The 26,474-nt window shown below is 42.6% G+C and overlaps 1 protein-coding gene across 2 annotated transcripts in view; it reads left to right on the top strand.

Moving 5' to 3' along the window:
* Positions 1 to 26,474, top strand: part of LOC110000187 (fibroblast growth factor 14-like) — a 54,724-nt gene that overhangs the window by 19,789 nt on the left and 8,461 nt on the right. The window contains exons 1-3 of one of the 2 annotated variants that reach the window (XM_020655378.3): positions 2,521 to 3,254; positions 14,017 to 14,127; positions 16,900 to 17,003. In XM_020655378.3, the coding sequence (XP_020511034.1) occupies positions 3,062 to 3,254; positions 14,017 to 14,127; positions 16,900 to 17,003 (408 nt within the window). In that variant the 5' untranslated portion in view covers positions 2,521 to 3,061. Of the gene's footprint in view, positions 1 to 2,520; positions 3,255 to 14,016; positions 14,128 to 16,899; positions 17,004 to 26,474 lie in introns of those variants that run through there. The other variant, XM_029281513.2, reaches the window with a different exon arrangement.

Raw genomic sequence — 26,474 nt, 5'->3', positions numbered from 1 at the left:
AGAAGCACACATTGTTCCTGAGACTTGTAACATTAAGGTCAGAAAATCCGGAGGGGATGAATTGTGTCTCTGTAATGACGGCCAAACCCTGCTGTCCATTATTCATGGTGAGGTCAGATAAATTGGAAAAGGTTTTTTTTTTCTTTCTTTTACATCACTTTCCCCAGAAGAAATGGACATTTCATTTTAGTTTCCTTTGTGTCCAGCTGGGTCCCTGCCCGGCTCTTTCTTCTGGAGAGATGGCTGACCTACATGCCGCGCTGGAAAGACAAATTTATGCTGGCTCGGGAAATTTAGGCAAAACTTGAATCAGAGCAGCACTTACAACTTTTAAAACTGTGTATGTCTTCTCAGTACAGTGGCCACACCTGACACCTCCGCACATACTGTTACATCATGGAGGAAATCTGAGTGTATCCAGACCTACAGTATAATCTTACAGTTTACAAAAGGTACGCACACGTGTACATTCAAACGCAACATGTGAGGCAGAGAAGCCTCCAGTTTATCCACCCGTCAATCGAGCCCACCTCCTGCATTTTTAAACCATTCAGACAGACAGGCAGGCGTTCTTTCATAAGCTGAGTGCAGACAGTAAGGGTTGTGTGAGATGAGGTTATAAGTGGAGCAGCCTTCATTGCCACTCTGAACCGTAATTAGTATATTAAACACTTCAAAAGGTGTTGAAGAAGCAGGGTCCCTTAGAACATTTCATAAGTCTGCTAAACAATTTAAAATACACATTTTCTCATATTTATTTCTTCTCCTTTCCACTTACTTTAATTGTTTTTTGTAAGCCTTAAATTACTCAGATTTAAATGTAAATGACTGTATTTTGAAACCTGGGTCCAAGTATACTTTGAGACTTTTACTAATGACTAACACAGAACCAGGAGATCACTGCAGACCTGGAACTACAACACAGGCTGCAATGGCTGCAACATCGTCCTTTGGGGGAGCAAAGTACATCCTCTAAAAGTGCCTGTTTTCGGCTCAGGTTGTTTTAATAATCTGACAGCATTACAGAAAGGATCCCGACAGAGATCGAGCTTTTTGACATAGAGAACAGAGCTTTACTTTCCAGACTTGGGAGATGCTGATCTCCCAGCGGCATCCTTCAGTGAAGTTGTTTGTATGGTTTGTCTCCCACTAGTATTTTAAATGGTTAACTTGGATCCAATAAAAAACAAGATAACACAAGATAATCTAACCAATCATGTCAGCACTAAACCAGCAGCTGCTGTGTTCTGCCAAAGGGGAAATTAAAGATTTTGTCAGTGGAGTTTGGTGGCTTTGAAGAGAGATAGATAAACAGCTGTTTGAGTATAACCTCATCGAAAGGTTTATCTTTGTTGGGATCTTTTCTATAAAGTTGTCAGACATTTAGAATAACAATCTGAGTTTATCAGGGTCCAAACAAAAACTTTAAGTGGATGAACTTTGATCAGGTGCAGTTCTTCTCCAACTGAAGCAATCTACTGAATAAAATACAAAATGAGACCCCAAGATATGAAAAATACAAGACCATTGTTTTTGCACAACACACGAGAATAGCTGCAGATAAATGATTATTTCATGTGGGGGCAGTTTAAAACATTTTGAAGGGGCAGCAGAACCTTTTTTTAAACGTATCTTTAAGCCCGTAAATAAATTAAATTAACCTTTAAACGCAGAATATTTAATATAAACTACAGAATAAATATATTTAATCACCAAAAAACGAAATTTTCAGGAAAGACAAACATGATGAAAAAGGCTTCAGAGTCCCTCTCGCTCCGGTTCCGGTTCCATCCGACCACCAAACCATGACGTCGTCCTCCACACCCGAAACACACCTTTTACCTTACAGGTTGTTTTTGAGAGGCTGCTCGGTCGGCGCGTGGCTCCATCACCGGTTGGTTTCCAGAGAGCGCTCGCGCTTGTCAACGTCAACCAAACACAACGACCACCACAGGCACTTCCGGTCATTGCTTTCACATTAACAACGACACGTTACTGATCATGTACGATTTAAAAAACTATTCCTGAGGCTATCTCTTACGTCTCATGTCATCTCCCCTGTCGAGTTGAACATGAGGAAGATTAATCTTGTGGATTATGCAACAGTTTGACACAGGAAATTAAAAGTATATTATGGTTATAAATACAAATATAAAGTTAAAAGTGGTGCAAACATTAAATAAAACATAAGGCCTCCTATTAAAGAAATGTCACTGTGTAGAAGCCAATATAAGTCAGTAGTGCGATATTTAAAAGCAGAAACATTTAACACATTTTTTTATATGAAAGGCTTCAGTGTCATTTTTAAATGGTGATTTTTTTGGGGGGGGGGAAGATGTAAGCTTTTTTTTTTTTTTTTTTTTTTTTAAATAGTTGAGATTTGGCTGGAGGTGTTGACCACTTGATGGCAGCAACAGGTTGCATGATAAAGGAAGTATAAAAAAAAAAAACCCGCCGTGCATGAGATTGAAGTAAATCTCTGATGTGTTCCTTTCGAAAGGGAGTGATTGAAAAATAGGATACTTACTTACTTACTTACATATAGTGCTTTGACTTTGAAAGGCAAACCGCCCCGTTTCCGGTGTTGCCCGTGGTAACTGCCGCTAGTTGCACACAGCTGGAGCGCATCTCCTGCCTGTGGAATATAAACGGTGGTTTTGAAAAGAGAGAGGACACAGACAGCAGCTCTGCGGAGCTCCAGTCTCCTTTTTCCAGACACGTCCATTCACCATGGGGACTCAAAGTGACAAACCGGGTCCGGTAAAACCGTTTTGGGGAGCCGTTCAGTGACAGCAGCTGTTGTTTGACTGACAGACAGACCGGTGAGACGTGACGGACAGGTAAACCGTTTCAAATCAATGGCCTGGGGAATACGGTGTAACGTTAAGTATTTATTTCGGACTTTGCGTCGTTGAGGCTGAAGCATGGGGCGGTTATAGCCGGTAGAAGACCGGAGAGGCTTTGCGTCTGGTTTTGCGTGCGCTCCGTCCCCTCCGGTGGACACAACCGAAGACACCGGAGACACGGACGGAGACCGTGTGTCGGCTAGTTCGGCGGAGACATGGCAGCGGCTATCGCCAGCGGTTTGATCCGGCAGAAGCGGCAGGCGAGGGAGCAACACGCCCACCGACCGACGACCCACCGGCGGAGGAAGAGCCCCGGCAAGAAGCAGGGGTTGTGCAACGGGAACCTGGTCGACATCTTCTCCAAAGTCCGGATATTTGGCTTGAAGAAGAGGAGGCTACGGAGGCAAGGTGTGCAGGGGAAACGGGAGGGGGGCAGGGGGGGGGGGGGGTACACAGACGAAAATATATTGAACTGCATGCATATTCGCGCGCTTCCACACTTTTACATGCTTACACAACCACCTTCAAACATGCACACACACCCCAATCATGCACAAACACACTGTCTCTCTCCCTCTTTTTTCCCCTCTCTCTCTCCTCTGGGGTGACACACACACACACACACACACACACACACACACACACACACACACTCACTGTCATGTCTTGTAGTGCCCTATGGTTCAGTAGTTTCCAACTACATTTATTATTGAAGCCACAGATTAGTCTGTCTAGCCTCTCTCTCTCTCTCTCTCTCTCTTTCTCTGTCTGTCTCTCTATGCATCTCTGCCTCGCTCGCTCATTTCCACCTCATGATTTAAAAAGCACCAGCAACCTCAGGAAGCCAGGAACAAAAGTAACACCTCCATTTTCATTTGACCCCAAGGTTTTAAAAAAAAACCATTTGATGAATCTAAATTCACTCTTTTTAAAAATGAGGTTTTTCTACATTTGGAAGTGAATGCAGATGAATGAGTGTTGTGATTGTGTGCTGTGGTAAAGTAAGCGTTCAATAGCAGAGGTGATAAGTGACGCTGTAATCAATTGATTGTGTGAGAAACCAGCAGGTGATGGTGTGTGTGGAGAGAGAGGGATGAAGGAGAGAGGAAGGCAGGAAATGAAAAGGAGAGAGGAGGGCGTGACGGAGGAGGAGAACGTGAGGAGTCATGTTGATGGGGATTGGTTTTCACCAGTTTGGTCTGGTGAGTGCCGGGGGGGGGGGGGGGGGGGGGATCCGAGGGCCCGTTTCCAGCCCTCAATCCCTTCTCCTTCCTCCCCATTCTTTCCTTTCCTTCCCTTTGTCACCTCCTCTCCTCTCATCTTGGCGTTAGCTCCTCACTTTCCTCCCATTTTGAAGCCTTATTTTCCTCCCCTCCTCCCTCGTTGCCTTACAGCCTTCAGTCCTTCAGGATGAAAAAGGCAAACATCCACCTCTCTTCTCTCCATCTTTCATTCTCTTTCCTTTTTAGCACGTCGTCTCCTATATCCTCTGTTTGCTCCTACACTCTTCCTTTTACCCCCTCACCTTTCTTACTTGGTCCCTAACCCTTGGTTGTCCTCCATTTTCTCCTTTTTCCTTGCTTTACATTTTGATCCACCTTCAGCAGCTCGTACACTTTCTATTCTCTTACAGTCACCATTCTCCCTTCATGTTCCTCCCGTCCTCCAGCTTCATTTACTCCTGGTCCTTCCTTGTTTCCTTCCTCCTTCTCCCTTGCCTTTGCATCCATTTCCCTCGCACATCACCCTCACGTCACTCTTTTTTTTTTATTTCTGCATGCTTTAAGATGCTTCATCTTCCATCTGTCTGTCATCCAATCCCCCCTTCCTGCCTTAGGTCGTCTGTATCCCTCCTAACAACCTTTCCTTCTTTCCTTTTTGTCAAGACAAGCCTCTTGTCTCCTTTCCTTATTTCCTCCAATCCTCATTAGTCCGCCTGTTTTTTGTCACCCTGCTCCCTTGCCTTCTCCATTTCACCTCTTTCCTACAGCTTCCTCCCCTTTTCTCTCCACCTTTCCTTATTTCCTTTCTCACCTTTTCTCTGTTGCGTCCTTTTCCCTAAAGTATCACCTTCAATTTCTCTTCATTTTTCTTCTGCCTCCCTCTTAAACTGTTTTAACCTATTCTCCTCCTCCTCTCCTTCTTTGCCACCTTCCCATCTCTTTCTTCTTCCACCCTCCTCCTCCTCACCCTAATCTCCTCTCCCTATCTTAGATCGCCTCCTCCCCTCCTTCTAGCCTTGTTGCCTCTTTTCCTATTTGACAACAAAAGCCTCCTTTCATCTCCTCTCCTTGTGTTCCTCCTCTCCTTTGATGGCCTCATTAGTTTCTTCTCTCCTCATCTCTCCTTCTTTGTCACCTTCTTTTCCTTCATGCTTTCTCCACACCTCCCACCTTTTTTCCTTTTCTCTTCTTCTCGCCTCCCTCCATCTTTCTTCATCTCTCTTCCCACCCCTTTGTCTTTTTTGCATCCTCCTTTCTTCTCCATTATTTTCTTTAGCATATCTTCTGTTTCTTAATCGTTTTTACAGCTTCATTTTGATGTTTGTCTTTCCAGCCTCTTACTGCCACCTTCTCTCCTCTTTCATAGCTTCAGTTCCTCCACCTTCTACTCCTCCTCCTTCTCTAAGCTTTTCCTCTTTTGTCATCTTTCTTTCTTAACTTCCTCTTACCTGCTTTTTATCTTCCTCCTCATGTCATTTATTTTAACGCCCTTCCTTCTCTCCTCCCATTATCTAGATGTTTTCATCCTTCCTTTCTTTCCCTTTCTCATTTTCTGTCACCTTCCTCTATTACCTAACCATTCCTCCTCCTCCTCCTCCTCCTCCTCCTCAGCTAATCATTCTATCACCTTTCCTCCTCTTCATCCTAATCCTCCATTTCAACCTTGCATCTTTTCATTCTGCCATCCCCCTTTTCTTTAGGAACAGACGACAACGGCCTCTTTTCCTTCTCATTATTCCTTCGTTCCTCACCATTCCCATTACGATCTCCTCTACTTGCCGTCCTCTCCAACTACTCCTTCCTTCTTTCTTTAGATCCTTTCATTCTAAATCCCTTCTTTCCTATTTTTTGGGAAGAATAGACAACACAAATGATTATCATTTCCTCCCTTTGCTATCTTACTTGCATCTTCCACTCCATATAGAAAATCTGTGTTTCCTTTCCATTTTGTTCCATCTTTTTCGCCACCTTTCTCCCTTACCTGTCACCTCCTCCTCCTCCTCCTCCTCCTCCTCAACTCAATCATAATCGTCTGTGCATACCTCACTTCATTGTATCATCTCTCCTCTCCTTTCCTTTTGTCACCTTCTCCCGCCACCATCTTTCGTTTACTTCTCCTCTCCACCCAAGCCCCCCCACCCACGTACCCTTTCATCCCTTCTTCCAGCTTAACTTTCCTCCCCTCCTCCCTACACCTCCTCCTATCCCTCCTTCCTTCTGCCACTTCTTCCCAGCTGTGAGAACTGTTGGTGAAAGCTTGGCAACGACCTACTCTGTGCTCGTTGTGTGTCAGTGTGTGTGTGTGTGTGTGTGTGAAAGATTTGCCAACATGCCCTGCAGTCTTCCAGAGGTTTTGTGAAGGAGAGACAGCCCCGACTCAGGCTGATCTGAATTCATCATAACTCGATCAAAGATGTGGTTCAATACCGCTCACATTTGCATGCTAGACTGAGACTGACATAGAGGGCATACCGGTTCTTATTAAAAATGTGATATCAGTCTGCTTCTGATTTGATGGAGGCTGCTCTGAGTTAATTGTAGTGATGCAGGAGGACTTTACTTAACAGCCATTAATGGGAATTAGATGATTAGATATATAGACGGCTTCAGTCACCTGCAGTGAAACAGGCTGCAATGGCTGCAAAATAACTTTTTTAGGGCAAACTTGACCTTGATTGGGAAAAAGGCAACGTTTCAAAATTGTGTACATAATTTCTTCTGAGTGAATGAACTACGCATCCCACAATCCATTGCGATTCCAATGAGACCCAACAAATGATAGTTTAGCACGTATGTAGTTTTGCATGTTGTTTGTGAATATAAAGTGTGCTAAACTTTCATTAACTTCAGCAATTGAAGCCAACACCTGACGTTATCAGGGGAGGTCAACATTTCCATTGTTACAGTGCGCTCCACCAATCAGAGACATGGCTGTGACACTCTAGGATTGTGGATATTGTAGTTCTTTTCACCGACATTGAGAATAAAACTGTTTTTTATTTTAAATTGATGTTGACATCCTACAAACTTTTGTCTTCTACATCGTTTCACATTCAGTCAGCTCGTGGTCAGTCTACCTCGGGTGGTTCTGACATCATGGCTGATAATCAAATCTGCTGTGAAGAAAATGAACAGGATTTTTTTACTTCAGGATCCACGCTGTTGAGCTCTGTTGGCAGGCAGTTTGAATGATGAGCTAAGCTTGTTAGTGACAACAAAAAGCAACTTTAGGTGGACATAACTTTCTTTGAGTGCATTTTTCCTTACAGCCCGTCTCGAACCTACAGGCTGGAGAAATTCCAAAACCTTTCTGTACCTGTTGGTCATTTAGACACCAAAATATGTCCAATTAGTCCCCATGTTTAAAGATATCTGAATTCCCCGGCTAAATAAACCCTCCGTCTGATTGTGACATGACAGCATTTCTCTGCCAAAGAAAATCTCAGCCACAACATATAGACCTTTGAAGGCTGTGATAAGAAAATAAATCAGAGAAAATTCCCATTGGCTGAGTCACAACACCAGCTAAGAAACATGTTTTGATCTTAAACGCTGCCACTGAAAAGCACCTATCAGACAGCGTGTAAAGCCAACAGGAAGACGGGATACGTAGAGGTCAAATCAGCAACACTTAGGAAACAAAGCTATCCATGTAATGTTTTACAAATCAGACAAAATTCAAATGACCTGACAGGTTCTACCAAAAAGATCAGAGTGAATCAGTGATGTTCTCGGCACCTTCCTCTGTTTGTGCGTCACATGAAAAAGGACGGATAGATTGAGCTGTGGTTGATTTCAGCGTGGCTGCGTGTGTGCTGGTTCTGTTCTGACAGGCGGATGCTGGGCAGGTGAACTGTTCTTTTGAATAAGAGAGCAGCAGAAATATCACAGCTGTCAGTCGGAATGATTTTTACTTAATGCTAGAAAATACAGACTGTACTGTTCTTGCAGAAGAGGGAAAAAAAAGAGCCTGCTGTTTCAGGGAGGAGGACTCTGTGATGGTTTTACCAAATGATAAATATGTAGATTTATTTCAATGAAGCAGTATTTCCAAAGCCTGTAGAGAGTTCTGAAATCACCCCTTTGGGTAGTTGTTTAAATATTTAAGTTCCCAGCCTGTTGGTTTGGTCCATTCCTGCTCTTTTGCTGCCTTAAAGACATGACAATAATCAGAGATTCACGATGCAGATGTAGACGATTGATGCATGGATGCAGGGACAAGGGTTATAAAAAAAGCGTCGGCCAATCGCGGTTGTGTTTTGTGCACCGTCGAGTGTTTGTTCATTCTACATGGTGGTGAGTTAACTAAAGTAACGCAGGCAAATAGAGGGACAGAGAAAAACCTAAATGCTGACTTGATGAGCAGAGCAAGGCGGTCCTGCACGCTCAGACCACAGGGCCCCCCGCTGCTCCTCGTGTCATCCTGAGATAGGAAAGCATTCTTTGTCCGTGATTATCACAACACCGTAATAAGTCCGTCCAGTCAGCTGTTTCATTCTGACCAATTGAATTAACGACTCTAAGAGACACACCTTGAAACGGCTCCCAAAGCGTGCATTGCTTAGATTTTAATAGATGGCAAAAGGAGGCTGTGTATTCGACTACCTTGGATAACTAACTGTTGCAGCTGCATTTGTAACATCAGCCAGGAGAAACTGTGCATCAGCTTTTGTGAAAAAAATCAGAACCCGCTTTTACCAGCAAACCTTTTCTCCAAGCGCCTTGGGGCTCGTAAACCTCTAAACCACGATGATGTGGTGTCAGTTCCAGGAAGGCTTTTGTTTGTGAAAAGGTGGTGGGAGGCTTTTTAAGTACCTTTAAGTGGCGCTAACGAGGAACACGAGATTGACTTCTGGGAAAAGTGCTGTGGCTAAAGAGCGAGCTGATCCACAAGGCTGATTTGTTGATTTGTTGTGTCACACCTTAAGACATGGTCAGTAACTGTGTGTAGTGAGCAGGAGGGTGATTATAGGTGTGCCAAGGTAAGGATTTAAGGATCTGTGCTCCTTACCTCGATAGGAACCGACCGCTCATTTTTTAGGCAACTTTGACCGGCTAGTTAGATATTACTAAAATACAGAGTGAAATTATATTTAAACTACCAATTATGTGATGGCAGGGAATAACACAGGACTTACTTCCAGCAGCTGCCCTCTGGGCTCGAAAATGACTGGATAGAAATTCAGCGATATGAAAAGGGGGTTTCCTCTCTGCTCAGAAATCCGAAGCCAATATTTTTCACATTAAACCGAGAGCCGGCGATGATTGCTTTTCAGTGAGAGTCGAGCTTTTAGACTCTGTTTGTCTATATGTTGAAACTTTGATGGACTGGCTATCTATACAGGGTGATCCCTCGCCTTTCTGTCGATGCATTCTAATAAGCGAGCATAGAAAATCAATAGTTGTCATCAATGTTTGCAGGAATGTATTCATGTCGATGTAATAAAGACAAGAAGGTGCAGACTTTAAATGATCTGAATTGAATCTCTCAGTTCAGATGAATTCCTGTTAAATGAGATGATTAAAAGAAGATTTTAGACATGAAGGATGTTTACTGTAGCTGAATGTAACAGAGTTTATATTTGAACTAGAAAGCCTCTCCTTCTCCGCTCTGTAAGTGTGTCTCTAATCACTAATCACTGTGATGTTAATGAGGATGAAATGGGTTATATTCTGTTGCTGCCGTTTGGTGTGTGTGTATTTGTGTGTGTTCAAGGAAATAAAAAGGAGAGGCAGAGAGAGGGACTTTATCTTGTGTGAGACACCCATGTTGATATTTCATCCCGTGTTAAACACCGTATTTAGACTCAGACTGAGGCGAATTAGCAGACAATACGACGTGTCAAATCAGCTCAGCGGTGTGACAGGCTGACTGATTGAATCAGATCACATTATGGTGGAAATACAGCTTAGTGTGTGTGTGTGTGTGTGTGTGTGTGTGTGTGTGTGTGTGTGTGTGTGTGTGTGTGTGTGTGTGTGTGTGTGTGTGTGTGTGTGTGTGGGTGGTTCTGTGAGGATGGGGGAATACCCTTTCACTGGAACAGTCTGGAATCACGAGGCTGTTGCTGTGGCAACCGCGAGAATGGGAATTTCCCTAGTAACAGACGGGACGTTGGCGGTGCTGGGAAGAGTGGGAATGAACATCCACTTGACGAATGCGGGAACGTCGCAGCGGGAAGCGTCAGGTCGGAATATGAATAGAGGGATAAGTGGACGAGAGGAGGATGAATAGGAGCTGATGACGAGGTGAGGCCGAGTGGATGCAGCAGGATAGTCCCCCGAGCAGCGTCTATTCATCTGTCACAGCAGGGATTTACACAAACACCAACAATGAGACTTTTATAGAGCTGCACATTTCTGTTATTTTCCTTATCCTCTAATCTGCAGATAATCTCCAATATTAACTGTTTCATCTTTTAAAAGGCAAAAATGACTTAAGAGCTACTCATCACCATTTCCTAGAGCTTAACATGAAGTTTTCCTTTTGCTTCTTTTGACCAACCAAACAGTCCAAGACTTTTTATTCACGCTCACCAATGATGAAGAAGAAGCGATAACTCTTGAGTTATTTTCAACACTTTGAGGGATATAAATGTTTTTCTAAATTATACCGCCTGGAAATTTCCCATCAGCTGAGTCACAACCCCGGCTGGGACAGGTGCAGCGACTGAAAAGCACCTGCAGCGATACGTCAGAAAGGTTTACAGCCGAGGTATTAAGCCACAATCCTTTTGATACCTACGGGTCGAATATAGGCACAGTAAATATTTAAAAACACATTTAACGCTCTGTTTTATTCATCAACACGTCTAAAGAAATATAAAGTATCTATAAGTATCTATGGAGAGACATGTTAGAGACAATCACAGCCACAAAATATTGGCTTCTGGCAGCTTTGATGAGAAAATAAATCACCAGAAAATTCCCCATCTGCTGAGTCACGACACCGGCGAGGAAAGGTACTCTGATATTGCATGCCGCCACAGAGAGCGCCTGCTGTAATATGAGACGAGTCTAAAACCAACAGAAAGACGGAGGAGTAAAGAGAGGGTCTTACTCAGGAACATTTAAGAAACACAAAAACATTTTGTGTTTTTACAAATCGGAGTTGAATAAGTGATGTGCTCGGCACCTTCCTCTGTTTGTGCGTCACATGAAAAAGGACAGAAAGATTGAGCTGTGGTTGATTTCAGTGAGCTTGCGATTCGCAGCTTGTGTGCTGGTTTCTGCTCAGTTCTGACGGGCGGATGCTGGGCAGGTGAACTGTTATTTTGAATCCGAGAGCAGCAGAAATATCACAGCTGTCACTCGGAATGATATTTGAGGAAATGCATGAAAATACAGACTGTACAGTTCTGTGTTTGGATTGAAAAGGACAAGACGACAGGAGGGATGTTTGTGCAAAACTTAAAGAAATCCAAATATAAATTATTGTGCCGACATTTCTATGTCACAGAATATGAGAAATCACAGTTACTCATACAAGTTCACAGACATACAGGCATGCAAGTAGGAGAAAAGGAACAATGTGTCTACTGTATTAACAGTAGATAATGTTGATGCACAGGTAAAAGTAGCTTGCCGCAAGTAAAGAATATAAATATATGAGGCTGTGAGCAATTAATTCTTTGGAGAAAACAGACAAATGAGACGTTAAACACCCCCATGTTGCTCTAATGGTTGTTATCCTCTTGCTTGACCGTGAGATGTGCAGTCGACCGAGGCTCTGACTAACGAATCATTGAGTACAAATTCTTTGATTCTAACTTATCAGATGTATTTTCTTGTTTCCTCCATGACGGTAAACTAGGACGTCATTTTGGGCTTTGGGAAACACTGATTGTCCGTCTTATTTGCAGATCAACCAGCCGGACCATCAGTTGAGAAAATGATCCTTATTTGCAGCCTGAAACAAGACGTCCAGCAGTTTAAAAAGTCTCTTATTTTCACTTTCAGGTTGTCATTAGGGATTCCATCTTTTTGTTTCCGATATCCGATTTGGTGCTCGGATCAAAAATGGACAAAAACAGACAACAAGCGTTCTTATCCCATTTAGTGTTTTCATTTCATGTGAATGAACAAATGATACAACAGATTTTTCCAGCAGATTTAATTATGTTTTAATCCGAGAGAGATTTTATTATCGACAGCACAACATGACGAGCAGTCTGAGGGGAACTTTGTCAAATTGGGCGCTGCAGGATGCAAAGCTCCACTGCTCCTCTCTGCTCCTTTCTCCCCTGCTGCACAAGATGGATCCTTAACAACGATGGAAAACACCCCTCCTCTCTCCCTCTCTCTCTCCCTCTCTCTCTCTCTCTTTTTATCTCACACACACACTTTAAAAAAACTGGGTCAGTCTTTGCTTTTTTCCCGTCTCTGTGCATTAGGGTATACCTTCACTCATCCACTCACACACACATGTTCAAAGGGGATTCCCACCCTGTTTTTTGCTGAGCCGCTGCCGAAGGCGAAGTCGCTTGATTTTATAGAGCGAGAACGGGTGTGGCTGCATGGAAATGTGTGTGAGGACAGAGCCTGGTTAGATAATCAGTGCCACCAACCAACGTGACTGTGTGGAAAAGGTGTGCAATCTACAGCAGGAAGCGTCATGAAGGTGATGGAAAAACACCTGTCTCTACCTGCTGAAGAACCATAACTGTCTTAGCACCTCTCACTCACTCACTCTCCATCTTTATCCAGTGACTCGGCCAGTCTCTGTCACTTCCTTTCCTTACTCTCTCTTGTAGTTTTTATTACAACAAGAAAATTGGGAAGAATTCACAAAAACCTGATTTATCGGACAATATGAAGACATTTTTTAGGCTGGATTGAACGTAAACCTTTTTTTTTTTTTTAAAGTGGATTGTGCACTGATACAACACTAATATGTCTGTGCAATCATACTCACAAGGCTGCTTCCTTAAATTAATAACTTAATCCAAGAATCTGCAGTGCTGCAGACGGTGCTGAGGGCATTAAAGGTTTAAATATTAAAGCTACAGTGAGGAACTTTTTGATTGTGTGGATTCTTTCGCCCCCGGTGGAGAAAGTAGTCCCTCTTATCTCTGCTGATTTTGTCCTGTGACGTGTTTGCAAACTCTTTTACTTACAATACAATCTCCACCTGTAAAATGTCACATCTCCAGAATCTCTATGGAAAATGCAAAAAAAAAAAAAAAAGAATCTGATTCTTCATCTTACTGTTAGTCCCTTTGTCTGAAACCTCCACCCCCTGAACTGTATGGAAATAATTCAACTTTATGCTACTGGTATGGGTCACTTTTGTAGCTTATAGAGACATCAGTGTTAATTTAAGTTTGTTTTTAAACCACACAAGAACTCCTTTAAGTTAAAAACATCCAGAACCTCTGAAGTGAAATCTCTGCAGACTGTCACGCTTTTTCTAATCTGTAATCCGTCTTTAGAGTAAACTCAAAATATATTAAAATCTGTTTCACATCATTAAAGAAACTGTTTTACGTTTGGTGACACAACAAGAGATGAATCTATGTTTCAATGAAAGGAATCAAGCAAAGAACCAGCGTATTGGTTAATAGATATGAAGTTAACAGCATATGGTGGATAAAAAAACGTGTTAAGCTGCTCTACACCATCAAAGTTTCAGAAATTGTTTATCTCTGTAATTCAAGTGGAACAATGACCATGAGGGAAGGATTAGTCCAAGAATCCTGTAATGGATTGGACGTGCCTGACTAGTCCCTGCACAGGAAATCCCTCAGGATGCAGCAAGTGGCCACATTGTACTCTAACGACAAACTGCGTCCCAGATGTGCTTAAGACTTAATCATTTCTGGGCATGAATTTGTAGATAAATCATAAAAAAAAGCATTCTGCATGAGCTGGAGAAAATGCTTTATAGTGTGTACCCTGTCCTGCTTTTATGGCTCACTTTATTTTAACTCTCATTGTGTTTGTGTTTGCAGAACCACAGCTGAAGGGCATAGTAACCAGGTTGTTCTGCAGGCAGGGCTTCTATCTCCAGATGGGCCAGGATGGAAGTCTGGACGGGACCAAAGACGACAGCACCAACTCATGTAAGGACAAACAAATCCATACCATATATGATATATTAATAGGAAACAAGAAGGGATATTAATTTATAACACAAAAGAATACAGAGAGCTTCCGAAAACACGAGTCTGTTTTTAGTGCCCAAACCATTTAGTATATTATAAGAGGACATAGGTACTGGTGACGTCAGGTGTCAAAGGTGAGTGCACAGAGCCCTGCAGATATTCTATGAGGCAATCACCATCATTACTATTCATCAAAAACTGTCAAAAAGGACCGAGCCCAGAATTACAAATGTGACTGGCTGCTTCAGCACCACGGACAGCTCCATGAATTTATCAATACCCAGCACAGAGAGGCTGCTGATATTTCAGAGCAGAGGTGATAGATTACGACCTCCACAAACGAAGTCAGATAAACGATCAATGAGTCAACTCTCTACACTGACATAACAAACTAAACAACCCCCCCACCCCCACCCCCCTTCCTACAAGCACTCTCTCTGCCACAAAGGCTTGGAGGGCAGGTTGAAGGAGATATTTTTACACCAAGTTTTTTAACTGCTCAGGTAAATTTCTTCACCTGGCATCCAGGAAACATGTCCTAACTAATAGACTGGCATTGTTGTAAGTTTCTCACAACATTTCAGAAAGGATCTGAGATAAATCTTTTCGGTAAGTTTTTTTTTTTTAACCAGGGGTGCTGTTGACCTAGAGGTTAGGCTGGCACATGTACGGAGTCTGAAGTCCACTTGAGCGGGCAACCTGTGCCTGTGACTTCCTTCCTGCATGTCGCTCCCTACTCTCTCTTTCGCTTCCACCTGTTTCTGACTTTTTCCGCTGTTCTATCTCTAAAAGAAAGGTAGAAAAGAGAAGAAGTCTTTTTTAAAGCTACCAGACTCCTCTGATAGAAAACAGTCATTTTGCATTCCAAAACTCGGGAGTTGCTTGTTTTTTTTCGCTAACTAGATCTGTAACTTTGTTTGTGTTGAACAAATATTGTGTGGCATCTGAGCTAATCCTTAAAAGCACCAAATCCACATTTCAATAAAAAGAAACTAACTGCTCGAGGTTACAGTATTTCAGCAATTACCCGGCTCTGCAAGGTTAAATTTTTTGTAACTGGAGTCTGGTGAGTTTGAAGAGCGATGTTACAGTTGTTTAATCTTTTAGGGAGTTTTAGGGATCTTGTCTGTAATGTTTCCAGATAATTAAAATAGTAATATAAGCCTGTTAGCTGTTAGGGAGATAAGAACTTTAAGAGGAGGTATTTGAATTTACAAAGTTGCCCAGAAAGACGAAGTTACAAATAATTCAACCGGTTTGTGTCTTTCTGCTGAAACAATCTACTAGAAAAGTCATTTTGCACAAAACTTGAGTTCCTCCAGTTATGAGGGATTAATTAACATATCATCTGAATTCGCCATCAGTCATTTAAGCACCTATATGATCGATAAGAAAGCCTATATTGGTATCAGTTGAGCTGGTGTGCTATCAGAAAGATCGAGTTGTGTTTTCATATTGGCTCCATCTTGGATGTTTGTGCAGGCAGTGTGTGTCAGACTGAAAGAGCTACAAGTGGCTATTGAGAGGATTTTATTTTTTGAGGGGCAGTTTATTGGACCTCTGCACCCGAGGCTGCCCTCAGGGACGAGCTGCAGATGGATGGTTTATTGATTAATGTAGCCTCTGCTGTATTCTGAGAGAAAATCAAATGCTAATCACTACAGCCGACATCTCACTGGTTCGAAGTGTCCTCAGCATATTGGCTGAGCCGTCCTCGTGTTGTAGCAATGTCCCTCTTGTTTACTATGGTTTTCTCTTTCTCCTTTTGGCCAGTGTGGAGATAAATCAGTCTCTGGCAAATGTCCTTACATCCATTTTTTTATTTTATTCCACAGCCAAATCGGAAAGAATGAACGGCAGCTCCGGCGTGTTGCAGAGATTTCCATTTGTTTTTTCTGTCTGAGTGTTGTGTGCAGCAGAGGGGAGACATCAGTGACATTTCTGCAGCATTTAAACACAGGGTTGTTACCACCTCTAATCAGACGCCTGCATATCTTTGTGTTAATTAAAGCTGTGTGTGAGTGTGGCGCTGCTTTAAAAGTGTGCTGTTTATTGAGGATGATTACTTGCAGGTGTACTTTTCGCACATTCAATACTTTTATTTCCTCTCATAATACTGTGAATGTTTGTTTTAAAGAGAATTAACAGCGATTTCTATGCAGCCTTGATTAGCGAGGATGGGGATGTTATGTGTAGTCAACACTTGGAATAAGAAGTCCTCAGTCTGTACTCTTCACTACAGGTCATTTCTAAGTCAGAAAATAACATGTACTTAAGTTCATGAATCAAAAGATTTGAATAATTCATTCATTCAGCCTGTCCTAACAGAAAGAGACGAGAGCAAGTGTTGTTTTTTACCTCCTTGCCCCTTTCCTATTTCCTTGCTGTCGCTCCCTTAAAATGGACGGGGAGCGAGGATGGAGGGGGCTCCACAAGGCACTGACATTCCCTTTTCTTACTCTACAACATACATACTTGGAAACGGGCCTCACCTGGAAACATTTTTATAAAAAGTAAAAAGTGCAATTCTGAAAATGTAAAGTGTGATTAGAACTAATACTTAAAGCTCATTGTTCTGCAAACATCTTAATTTAAAACATCCTGCATGAAGCTCTCTGAAGGCCTTTTATATGAAACCAACTCATAAACAGACATCTCAGCTCTTACTGGGACTGTTTGGGTTTTTTTTTTTGTACAGGTCAACTGAGTTTGTTTGTTTTTCGTCCTCAGCTCTGTTTAACTTAATTCCTGTGGGTCTGAGAGTCGTGGCCATCCAATCAGTCAAGACCGGCCTCTACATCGCCATGAACGGGGAGGGTCACCTCTACTCATCGGTGAGCAAACACCAAGAAACACACACACACAAAAACACACACACACACACGCAGACAGAAACAGTATGCAAAGTTTTATTGCTTTTTTTTCCCCCTGCAAGGATTCAGATTGGGAAACCAATGAAAAGCAACACGGGCCCTTTCTTTGCATATTCTGTGTTCCAAATCACCGATAGGTACACAAAGTTTTAGGATTGCTTCGGCCTGCAGGCTGGAGAAGTAATCTCGCTGTGCAAAAGTGGCCAATCAAAGTGAGTTAGCTAAAAAGGGCGTGTTCTTGTTTCTGCCACTGACAGGCTCAGATTTGTTTTTCTTAGTTTCTGACAACATTAGAGAAAGGATCCCAACAGATTTCACCTTTTAAAAAGAGTTTCTTTAACCAGAGACAGCGATTACATTGCCCTTGTCATCGCCACCAGACTACAATGACAAAAACAGTAATTCTAACTTAAAAGCAAGGTAATGGCCTGTCTACTGCTGCCTAGACAGTCTGATTAATTCCCCTTTTAAAATGATTTTTCTTTGAAAACTATAACTGCAATAAAAAAAGCAGAATTATTCAGTCCTCCTTTGTCAAATCATTGACTTCAATCAGACATAGAGAACAAAAGAAAAGACATGATTGAAAAGAGGGAAGAAGGAGACGGTGAAGAGCAAGTGGAGTGGAAGTGAGATGGAGGAGAAGCGGTCGGCTGCTTGTAGATCTGCTTGTGAGGAATATGAATTATTTCAATGCTGACTCTTCAGAGAGGGTTCACACTCTTTCTCTGACGTCTCCTCTCCCTGGCATCATCCCTCTCTACTCTCCTTGGTTTCTTTTAATGCTGGGGATGACAGGAGAGACAGAAAAGGAGGGGCAAAGGAGGTTATGGGAGGAGAAGAGTGGTAGAGAGAGGGGACGAGGGAACAGTAATGGAGGGGAGGAGATGAAACGGAGGGTTGAGAAGGATGAAGGTGAGGCCAGGACAAATCAGGAAAAAAAGTTAGAGTAGAAAAGATTAGGTGGGAGGGGAAAGAAAAAGAGGTGAGAGAGGAATAGGAAAAGGACATTGAGAGGGAGAGGAAGAAATGAAAAGGGCAGTCGACAGGGGGAAAAAGACGGAAAAGAAAAAGGATGATGTAGTCAAAGAGGAGGACAAAACATGGGGAGGGATTAAAGGTAGACAGAAAGGAGAGACAAATTAAAAGGAGGACAAAAATTCAGACAGAGGAGAAAAGAGATGGAGACTAAACCAAGAAAAGGTTGAAGATAGAGGAGGTCAACGTGAGCAAAAAGGACGTGTGGGTGAAAGAAAAAGGACCAATAAGACAGCAGACGAAGAGGATGAAGAAGAAGAAATGTTGGAGACACAGGAGGACAAATATGCAATAAAAGAAGAAAGATGTTGAAAACAGGAAGAAAAGACGGAGATGAGAAGAGGAGAGGGCTTTTCGATAGAGGAGGAAGTGTGAAGACAAAAAAAGAAATGATTAAGAAGAAGGAGGCATACAAAAGACACAAGAAAATAAAGAGAAGAAGAACATGTTGTTGACGGGGAAAGGTGGAGATACAGGAAGATGACAGTTGTGTGCAAAATTGAAAAAAAACTGGAGAAGGAGGAGGAGACAGGGGACAGAGATATTCGGATGTAAGAGAAAAGAAGGCAGAGAGGGAGGTGGATTAAAATTTAAAACAGAAACAAGATGGCGACGAAAGAATGAAAAGGTAGAAAACAAGAGAGAAAAGGGAAAAACGGACGAGGAAGAAAAGTCAGTACCAAAAAGATGGAGACAAAGGAAGGACAATAAATGCGTAGAAAAAGGATGAAGGAAAAGGTTATAGACAGAAAAGGTGGAGAAAATGGGAAACTTTTGGTTGTAGGAGAAGATGAAACGAGGAGGAAAAGCCGGAGTTGGAGGAGGACCAAAATTGTAGACAGAGAACCAAGAAGATGGAGACTAAAAAATGAAAGGATTGTAGACGTGTGGAGAACGGTTTCAAAACGATGGAGACAAAAGAAGTGAAAGGTTGAAGAGAGGGGATGGAGAGAGAGGAGGACAATAACTAATGAGGCAAAAGAATGATTGTAGACTTAGAGAAAAGGAATAGAAAGGAGGAAAAATGTTTCAGAAAGACGAGAATAAAAGGTGGAGAAGAAGAAGAAGAAGAAGAAGAAGAAGCTAAAACACTGTAGACAGAGGGATGAGAGGAAGGGAGAGGAGTAATCGGGAGGAGACAGAACGGAGATCTGTGCTGCTCTGCTGGGCTTTCTCAGCCTGTCTCTGAGAGTCACAGATGCATGAGGGCTTCCTGTAAATAATTGAAGAGGGGGAGTCCCCCCCTACACACACACACACACACACACACACACACACACACACACACACACACACACACACACACACACACACACACACACACTGTGGAACTAGAAATCCCCTCTAAAGCTGCATTGAGAGAAAGGGAGTCTGTTTGATCGTGCTCCAGCTCTGTCACTGATTTGCAGGCAGCTACAAGATAGCGAATGTATAAATTACAAACAGCGTGCTCGATGTATCACGGCGCCTTGCATTTAATTGGCTTCCAGAGATTTTTCCGACAGGTGTAGGGTGCGATGTAGTTTGTCGTAGAGTGTTAAAAAGGATGGCGCCACTGTGCCTGAGGAGATGCTCATTAAACATTACGATGGTGTTATCACAGCTTTGTTTTATCCCCGGGCTGAACCGGAGCAGTTACCTTACATTTATGCAGACTGCGCCGTTGTTTATCGGACACAGTTTGGATTGTATTTCATCATGACAGGTTAGTTATTATGGAGGTGTCAGGGAGTCGATACAAAGCAGATTCTAATCCTCTAACGTACTCGTAAAAATGTCAGGAGCGTTTGCTGGAACATTTTGGAGACAGCCCTGGCTTTGTTTTTTAAGTTGTATGTTTAGGCACCTTTTTGTTTATGTATAAACATTTTTGATTTAGCGGGACGTGTCTTGTTGAGGCAGCAGCCACGATGAGCCGCCATGACAGACAGAATGTTTTTCGTTGCCGTGGAAACACTGGATGTTACGTCAAAGGCGCCTGGGCCGCTGCTGAACGCTGTCGGTATCGCTGTGACAAAAACATCATTTGAATTATTACTCTGATACGTTATCTCGTCGGTTTTGCCCGTTCTTCCCGCGTTGGCCTCGACGTCATATTTTGTTATTGTCCTATGAATCGGGAGACCCCTAGCGGCAGAATCTACATATTGTATCTTTGAACATTTTGTAATATTCAGAGAATTGCGATACGATATATTTATTTATTATTTTTGAATCTGCATATTATGTCCCCACTAAATCAAGAACTGTTTTAAAAATAAGAAAACTTCACTTCAGTCTTTTTTATCTCTACACAATGAGAGTCCAGCCCACAGACTGACCAACACTGTGATTAAAGTAAAACCCTGGAGAAGGCTGCATGCTCCTCACAATCTGAATCTTTATCCTGCTTTTATCTACATTTCACTTCCCTCTGTTGAGCGTCGGCTTGTTCTTAAATTCACGCTGCTCTGCTCTCACTGACACTCTTTATCCTCTTATTGCAAATTGTTAATGATATGCTGCAAACTTAGTTATACATGGAAGAACTCTCTTATTAATCCCAGATCCTGAGCATCTGGCGGTGTGTGGTAGTGCTTGTACGTGTGGCGCGTGCGTGCGTGGGTTTTTGGGTGTGTGCGCGTGCAGCTAACAGATGGCACCGTGTGCAATGAGCTGCTACGTGATAATTATGGAGCATGCTGGGGAAAGTGGGAAAAAGTGCTGATGAGTTTGGGACTGTGTATGTGAATGAGAGCGGAGTGATGAGTGTTGGCATGTTCTGTGTGTGTGTGTGTGTGTGTGTGTGTGTGTGTGTGTGTGTGTGGGAGCGTATCAGGGTGTTTGGGTGGGTGTGGGTGTGAAGATGTCAGCTGGGAGGTGAGACAGGAAATTGACTTTTTCAGTCAAAACGTTGCACGCTTCCTGTGGCATACCACTAGTTCTGCTACTCCTCCTCGGTTATTATTAACTTCTCCTTCTACTTCTTAAGAGCGGGAAAAATGTAACATCTGGCTTTACAAATATGTAAATCTCCTAAAGGGACAAACAAGAGAAACATTTGAAAGATAGAAAGTTGAAATGTTAAATAATATAAAATGACTGGGGCTCGTTTTCAGCAGTGTTCTAAAATCTGTTTGTTTTTAAGAAGTGCTGACTGTCCAGCAGCCAAGATTAGAAATGGAAATGTATTCCTTCATGCCAGCTCCTGTGACTCAGACTGTTAGAGCCCCAGTCTGTCTGCTGAAGAGGCCCCGGGAGTCTGAACAGCACCGTGTCTGTCTGTCTGTCCTCCATCCAAATTTGTCATCCTTTTATCAACGCTCCTTTCTTTTCCCTCTTTTCTTTTTGCTCCTCAGGTCATAAAGACAAGGGGACAAACACCCTGGGGTCATTTGAATCAAAACTGGACAAAATCCCTGTTTGAAATCAGAAGTGTACACATGATTCAGAAAGCAGGTACCACAAAATCTAACGGCCGCTTAAATCCCCGTGAAAATATGTGCAGAGCAAACAGAGTCTAGGTCGTACTGTGAAACGTTTCCAGAGCTAAAAAGAGGACTAGTAGCCACTTTGAATATAAAAGAAAGATGAATGCCTGCACTGCATTATGGCAAGGTCCAGATATTAAGCAAAAGTTTCCATTTTCAGTGTTTAGTTTGGAGGTTATTTTTGTTTCAAACACAAAAACTCAGACAGCAGACGGGGAGGATAATTGCAGTAGAAATAGATGGACATCCTGTGAGTCAGACTGAGTTTAAAATATTAAAATAAAAAGGTCAAATTAACTAATATTGTAAGAATGTTTTTTTTTTATTTAAGCATGGTTTTGAAAATTATCTCCAGGTGTTTGATTTTTTTACAGCGGTCCTGGCTCTTACTTAGGTCTAGCTGTAAGGCACATGTTAAATAAGTCTAATATTATCATTTCAAAATAAAAGCAGGTTTTAGTTCAAACAGAAAGTAGAGTACTCTCAGCAATACATGAATTCAAAATAAAAGCTGAACAGTTTTTACTTTTAAATGCAAACAAATAGAATCTCAAACGTGGGAACATTTCTATCGTTTGGCATCCCTAGTATGGACACATGTAGCTTTCAAAACCTCCAGAAAACTTCATGACAATTTCTCTGTAAACAATCAAAATACTTTTTTAAGACTCTGAACAAAACGTGCCGATCTGAGCATCAAGCCTTCGTCTACAATGTCATTGTTTTAAAAGATCGAGATAAAGAGACTCGACCTTTCAGCTGTCTTTTTCCATCGTTGGTTCTGCATCACAACTCAGATGTTCTTCCCCCCTCTTCCTTTGCTTCATATTTTCTGACAACAACATGTTTTTGACAAACATAGTGTTTGTGTGACTAACATGTGAGTGCCCGTGTGTAAGTGTGCAGCGCTTGTCTGTGTACGTAGGCGTGTACTTTCATTCATAGCACAGTCGGTTCAGCACTCAGACGGAGCGAGTCCTGTGATGTCTGCATCCACAGAGATGAGAAGGAAGAGGAGTGGCAGAGAGAATAAATGTTAGCCATGTGAGTCACACGCAGAGAAACACACACTCACAGTTTCTGTTGACAAGAGACCGAAGTTGTTTCTGGTGAGCAGCGGAGCCTCTGTACCGCAAGGCTACTGCACCCCGTCAATACAAGTCGACTATTTTAGACCAAAATCTTAAATGTCTCGACAAGCAATAACCAAATGAGATGTATTATGTGCAGATTTGATCCCAGCCACATTTGATTTGATTGATTCAGATCAAATTTCCGCAGATTTGTCTCTATTCAGAAACTCAAGCTGCTCAAATCTGAGTTTTCTGTCACTAAAAAGCGCTAATTTCATCAAATCCAGATTAATGGAAGAGCATCAGAGCAGCTAAGCAGAATCAATGCTGATACTAGTAGGTCGATTTGTACAGCAGCATTCTGCATGTTTCTCTGCACTTATGTGACATCATCAACCAATCAATGAATCATTATTTGTATAGCGCCAATTCATAACAAGTTTTATCTCGAGATGCATTTGGGATAATATGCAGGAAGGATTTCTCCTTTATGCTCCTCTCGTTCCTGTTGTCCACACTACTTGTCGCTGAGTTGGAGGTCGGAGCAGGCCGTGCATGAATGAGGACGGCGGTTCTTGTGGGGACGACAAAGTCCGATGGTGGCGGCTGGTGTTGTCAGGCGGTAGCCATGGGAACGATCAGAAAAATGCAATCTTTTACTTGAGAAGTTGACTTGAAGGCCCTCTTTTGTATCAGGTTGTATTACCTTAATCAGTCCTGAAAACATATTCTGTTGAAGCGTCCACATTGTCTCTCCATGTTCAAAGCCTGTGATCATACCAGAGTTGAAGGTAAACTCCTGCTCAATGTCTGACGTGCAAACAAACATTTCAACGTTTCAGGACTTGACCTTCAACAGGCACAGACTGTTTGTCTGATGAAGCTCCAGTGTTGAAAACGTTGGCAATAAATGTTTGTTTGCAAGTCAGACAGGGTGCCGGAGTTTAGCTTTAAGTCTTGATGGATACAGTGTTCTCCTCAAAATGGATGTGAGAAGGTTCTTTTTGTATTTTGAATATACTGTGTTTGTAAAGGGAAGGGGTTTATCTGGTGTGAAGGAACATTTCTGTGTTGTGACTTGACGACCTGATGGCTCTTAGGTTGGGCAATCATTTCTGTGTTGGAACATGCAGGTAGTTAAAGGCAGGGTGAGTACATTTCTTTTAAAACTAGCATTCCCTCAGTGCTCCGTCTGCACCCCCTCCCCTCTGTGCTCCCTCATAAGCCACGCCCTTCACTTACAGGCACAGGCACCGTTGCTGCAGAAGCAGATCACTGCTGAAAGTCTCTTAAAGATTTTGGAAACTGATTTGTCTGCAGTTTGAACAAAGCCTTCGTCTCAGGCGGTGTATAAACCAACATTAGTAATGCATTAAATACTCAGCCCTTTGATACATCGAGCTGAAACCACTGTGTTTGCAGTAAACGGAGGTTTGGTAATTTGCAGAAGTTTTCTCCTGAAACAATCCACTTTCTTTCTTTCCCTGACTGTCCTGAAGAAGCACCTGTGCCGTGAAGCGTCGCTCCTGCTCGAACACACCTGATCCAATTATGTCCCACACAATTTCATAACGGCGTAATTGGATCAGGTGTGCCGGTCTGGAGCTGTTGAGGATAACGCTGGTGTTCCTGACACCCGGGAGTGCCGCCGTGATTGGAGTCAGATTGGTGCTTTGATTCTGGGCTGGAGGACATCTTTTCAAGTCGCCTCTCAAAGCAGCCTCTTCACTTTTTTTGGTTTTTCATGCGCCGACACTCCTCCCCTTCCTTCTTCTCCGTGGGCTTCTTTTCTTTAGAATGATTTGTTTACCCACAATTCCCCTGGGTAATTAGTGCCGTGATAATAACTGGTGTTGGAAACAAACACACCCACTCAGTGAGCAGTGCACACAAACAGAAACACACACACATGCATACACAATAGGATGAAAAACAGCTTTCTTGAGCTTAGTCACATTAACTTGCGCTGCATAGAGGAACTGGAACTGTTCAAAGTGAGGAGGAAACAAATGTGGACGATGCTGTTCCATATTGATGTCATGAGGTGGATATTACTTTGGCCTCGTCAACTGAGCTGAGAGTTTGTTAAAGTTAAACGAGGCGCAGAGGGGTCTTTCTTTTCCATCACTGTGACTACAGGGAGCTGTCAGTGTGTATGGCTGCAGCCTGGAGCCTCTCGTCTCATGCCCTCTCCTCTGTTGCCCTGAAGCCACGCCCCCAGGAGCTTTGCAAGCCTATGATTGATTATCAAAATAAAAGCTTGTACTATAAGCTGCATGGACGGCTTAAGGCGAGCGTGCACGAGACGAGAGGTCTCCAGGCTGCAGCAAAACTCGACTCCCGGTGCCGTGGCTGAGCTAAGGTTCACCTTTATGGACAAAACATGTGATCAATGCAATTAAAAAAAATGAATGCATTACTTTTTGAGCTTAAATGCAGTAACGCTGACAGCCATAGTGCAGACCTCCTTACTCTGCATGGGTTGACTTTTATTTTTCAGCACTCCAGATCTTGACAAAAAAAAGACAATATCCTAAAAAGAAGTTGCATCAGTGTGTGTTGCCATCGCTAATCCTCTGACGGTGGAGATCTGGGTGGATGTTGGTCAGTGGTCAATGTTTTCTTGTGACTTTGATCTCGTCAGATCAATGTGTGTTTACTTTCATACATGAAGCATTTCAAAGAGTCAATAAAATATTTAAACTTGTAGAGCGAGACACAAACAGCCGATCTTTGAGGAATGTTTTCCTGTGAGTCTCGCTTCAGGCAGTCAATCAGTCTGTTAGCCCACGAGGCTGCAGAGTCAGATCTTGAAACTTGAACTTGTGGCCTTGCAGTCATTCAGCAGCTGCCCCGGTCAGCGTCGCGTGAACTCTGTGACTTCCCCTCAAAGCGTACTGAGATGTGATTCATCCATCTTCATTCAACAGGGCATGCTTCTATGCTCACTAAACAGGAACGTTTTATCATTGTGCATTAAATTCATTGTACTGGGAAGCTCACAGTGAAGCTGTGGTTGCACTGGGCAGCTATGAGTTGAGACTCTGTTTTTGAGTTTTTATTTTTAGCTCTTTAATGGAAAAGGGACAAAGTGCTGCCTGTATCAATTTAGTATACCAGAGCAACATGTAAATGGGCGCCGCTCTATCTGATGACAGCTGCTATTCATGCAGGGGAGAATGCACGCATGTGATGAGCGTGTAATTCAAAAGATAACAATGTGCATGCATGTTTGCAGCCTTTTCGCTTCCAATAAATCTCTGCAGAGAAACGACAGTGAGGAGAAACAAAAGAGAGAGAAATCCAAGATAAGAGAAGGGAGAGGGAGAGAATCCCCTGCTGTTTTTCCAATCAGGAGGCGTCGTCCTCCTCGTTGGGTGATTTATTCTCCCTCTTCTCCTTCATGTCCCAATTTTCAAACCACCCCATCCTCCGTTTCTTTCATTCATCCTTTCTCCCCGTCTCCCTTCTGTGGGCAGCTTGTGAAAGCAGCTATTTAGAAATGACGACAGAAACACATTCAGGCGGGCGGTGTTGTTAAAGTGACTCACCTGAAAGAAAGGGCTGAGGTTTTCATTTTTTACAGTGCACTTTTTCCTCTCTAAATCCAGTCCAGAATAAATCTCCAGGCGAGGCTGAGAGACGCCTCGACATCAAACATCTTTTATTTTAAAAGCAGCTTTAAATGATGTATGACCTCACTGGCCAACATTAATAAGTGTCTGGCACCGCTCTGAGGATCATCCTCCCGAACAAATGAATAATGAAACAGAGGTGCGGGTCAAGACTAAATATATTATTAACTTAAATTAATCCTGAAATGAAAAATATGAAGCGCTTTTGAGAGCAGC

This window comes from Labrus bergylta, chromosome 24 (genome assembly GCF_963930695.1).
Source record: "Labrus bergylta chromosome 24, fLabBer1.1, whole genome shotgun sequence".
In the NCBI taxonomy this organism is placed as follows: Eukaryota; Metazoa; Chordata; class Actinopteri; order Labriformes; family Labridae; genus Labrus; species Labrus bergylta.
Note: the sequence above shows the minus strand (reverse complement) of the source record. Positions and strands in the feature narration are given on the sequence as shown.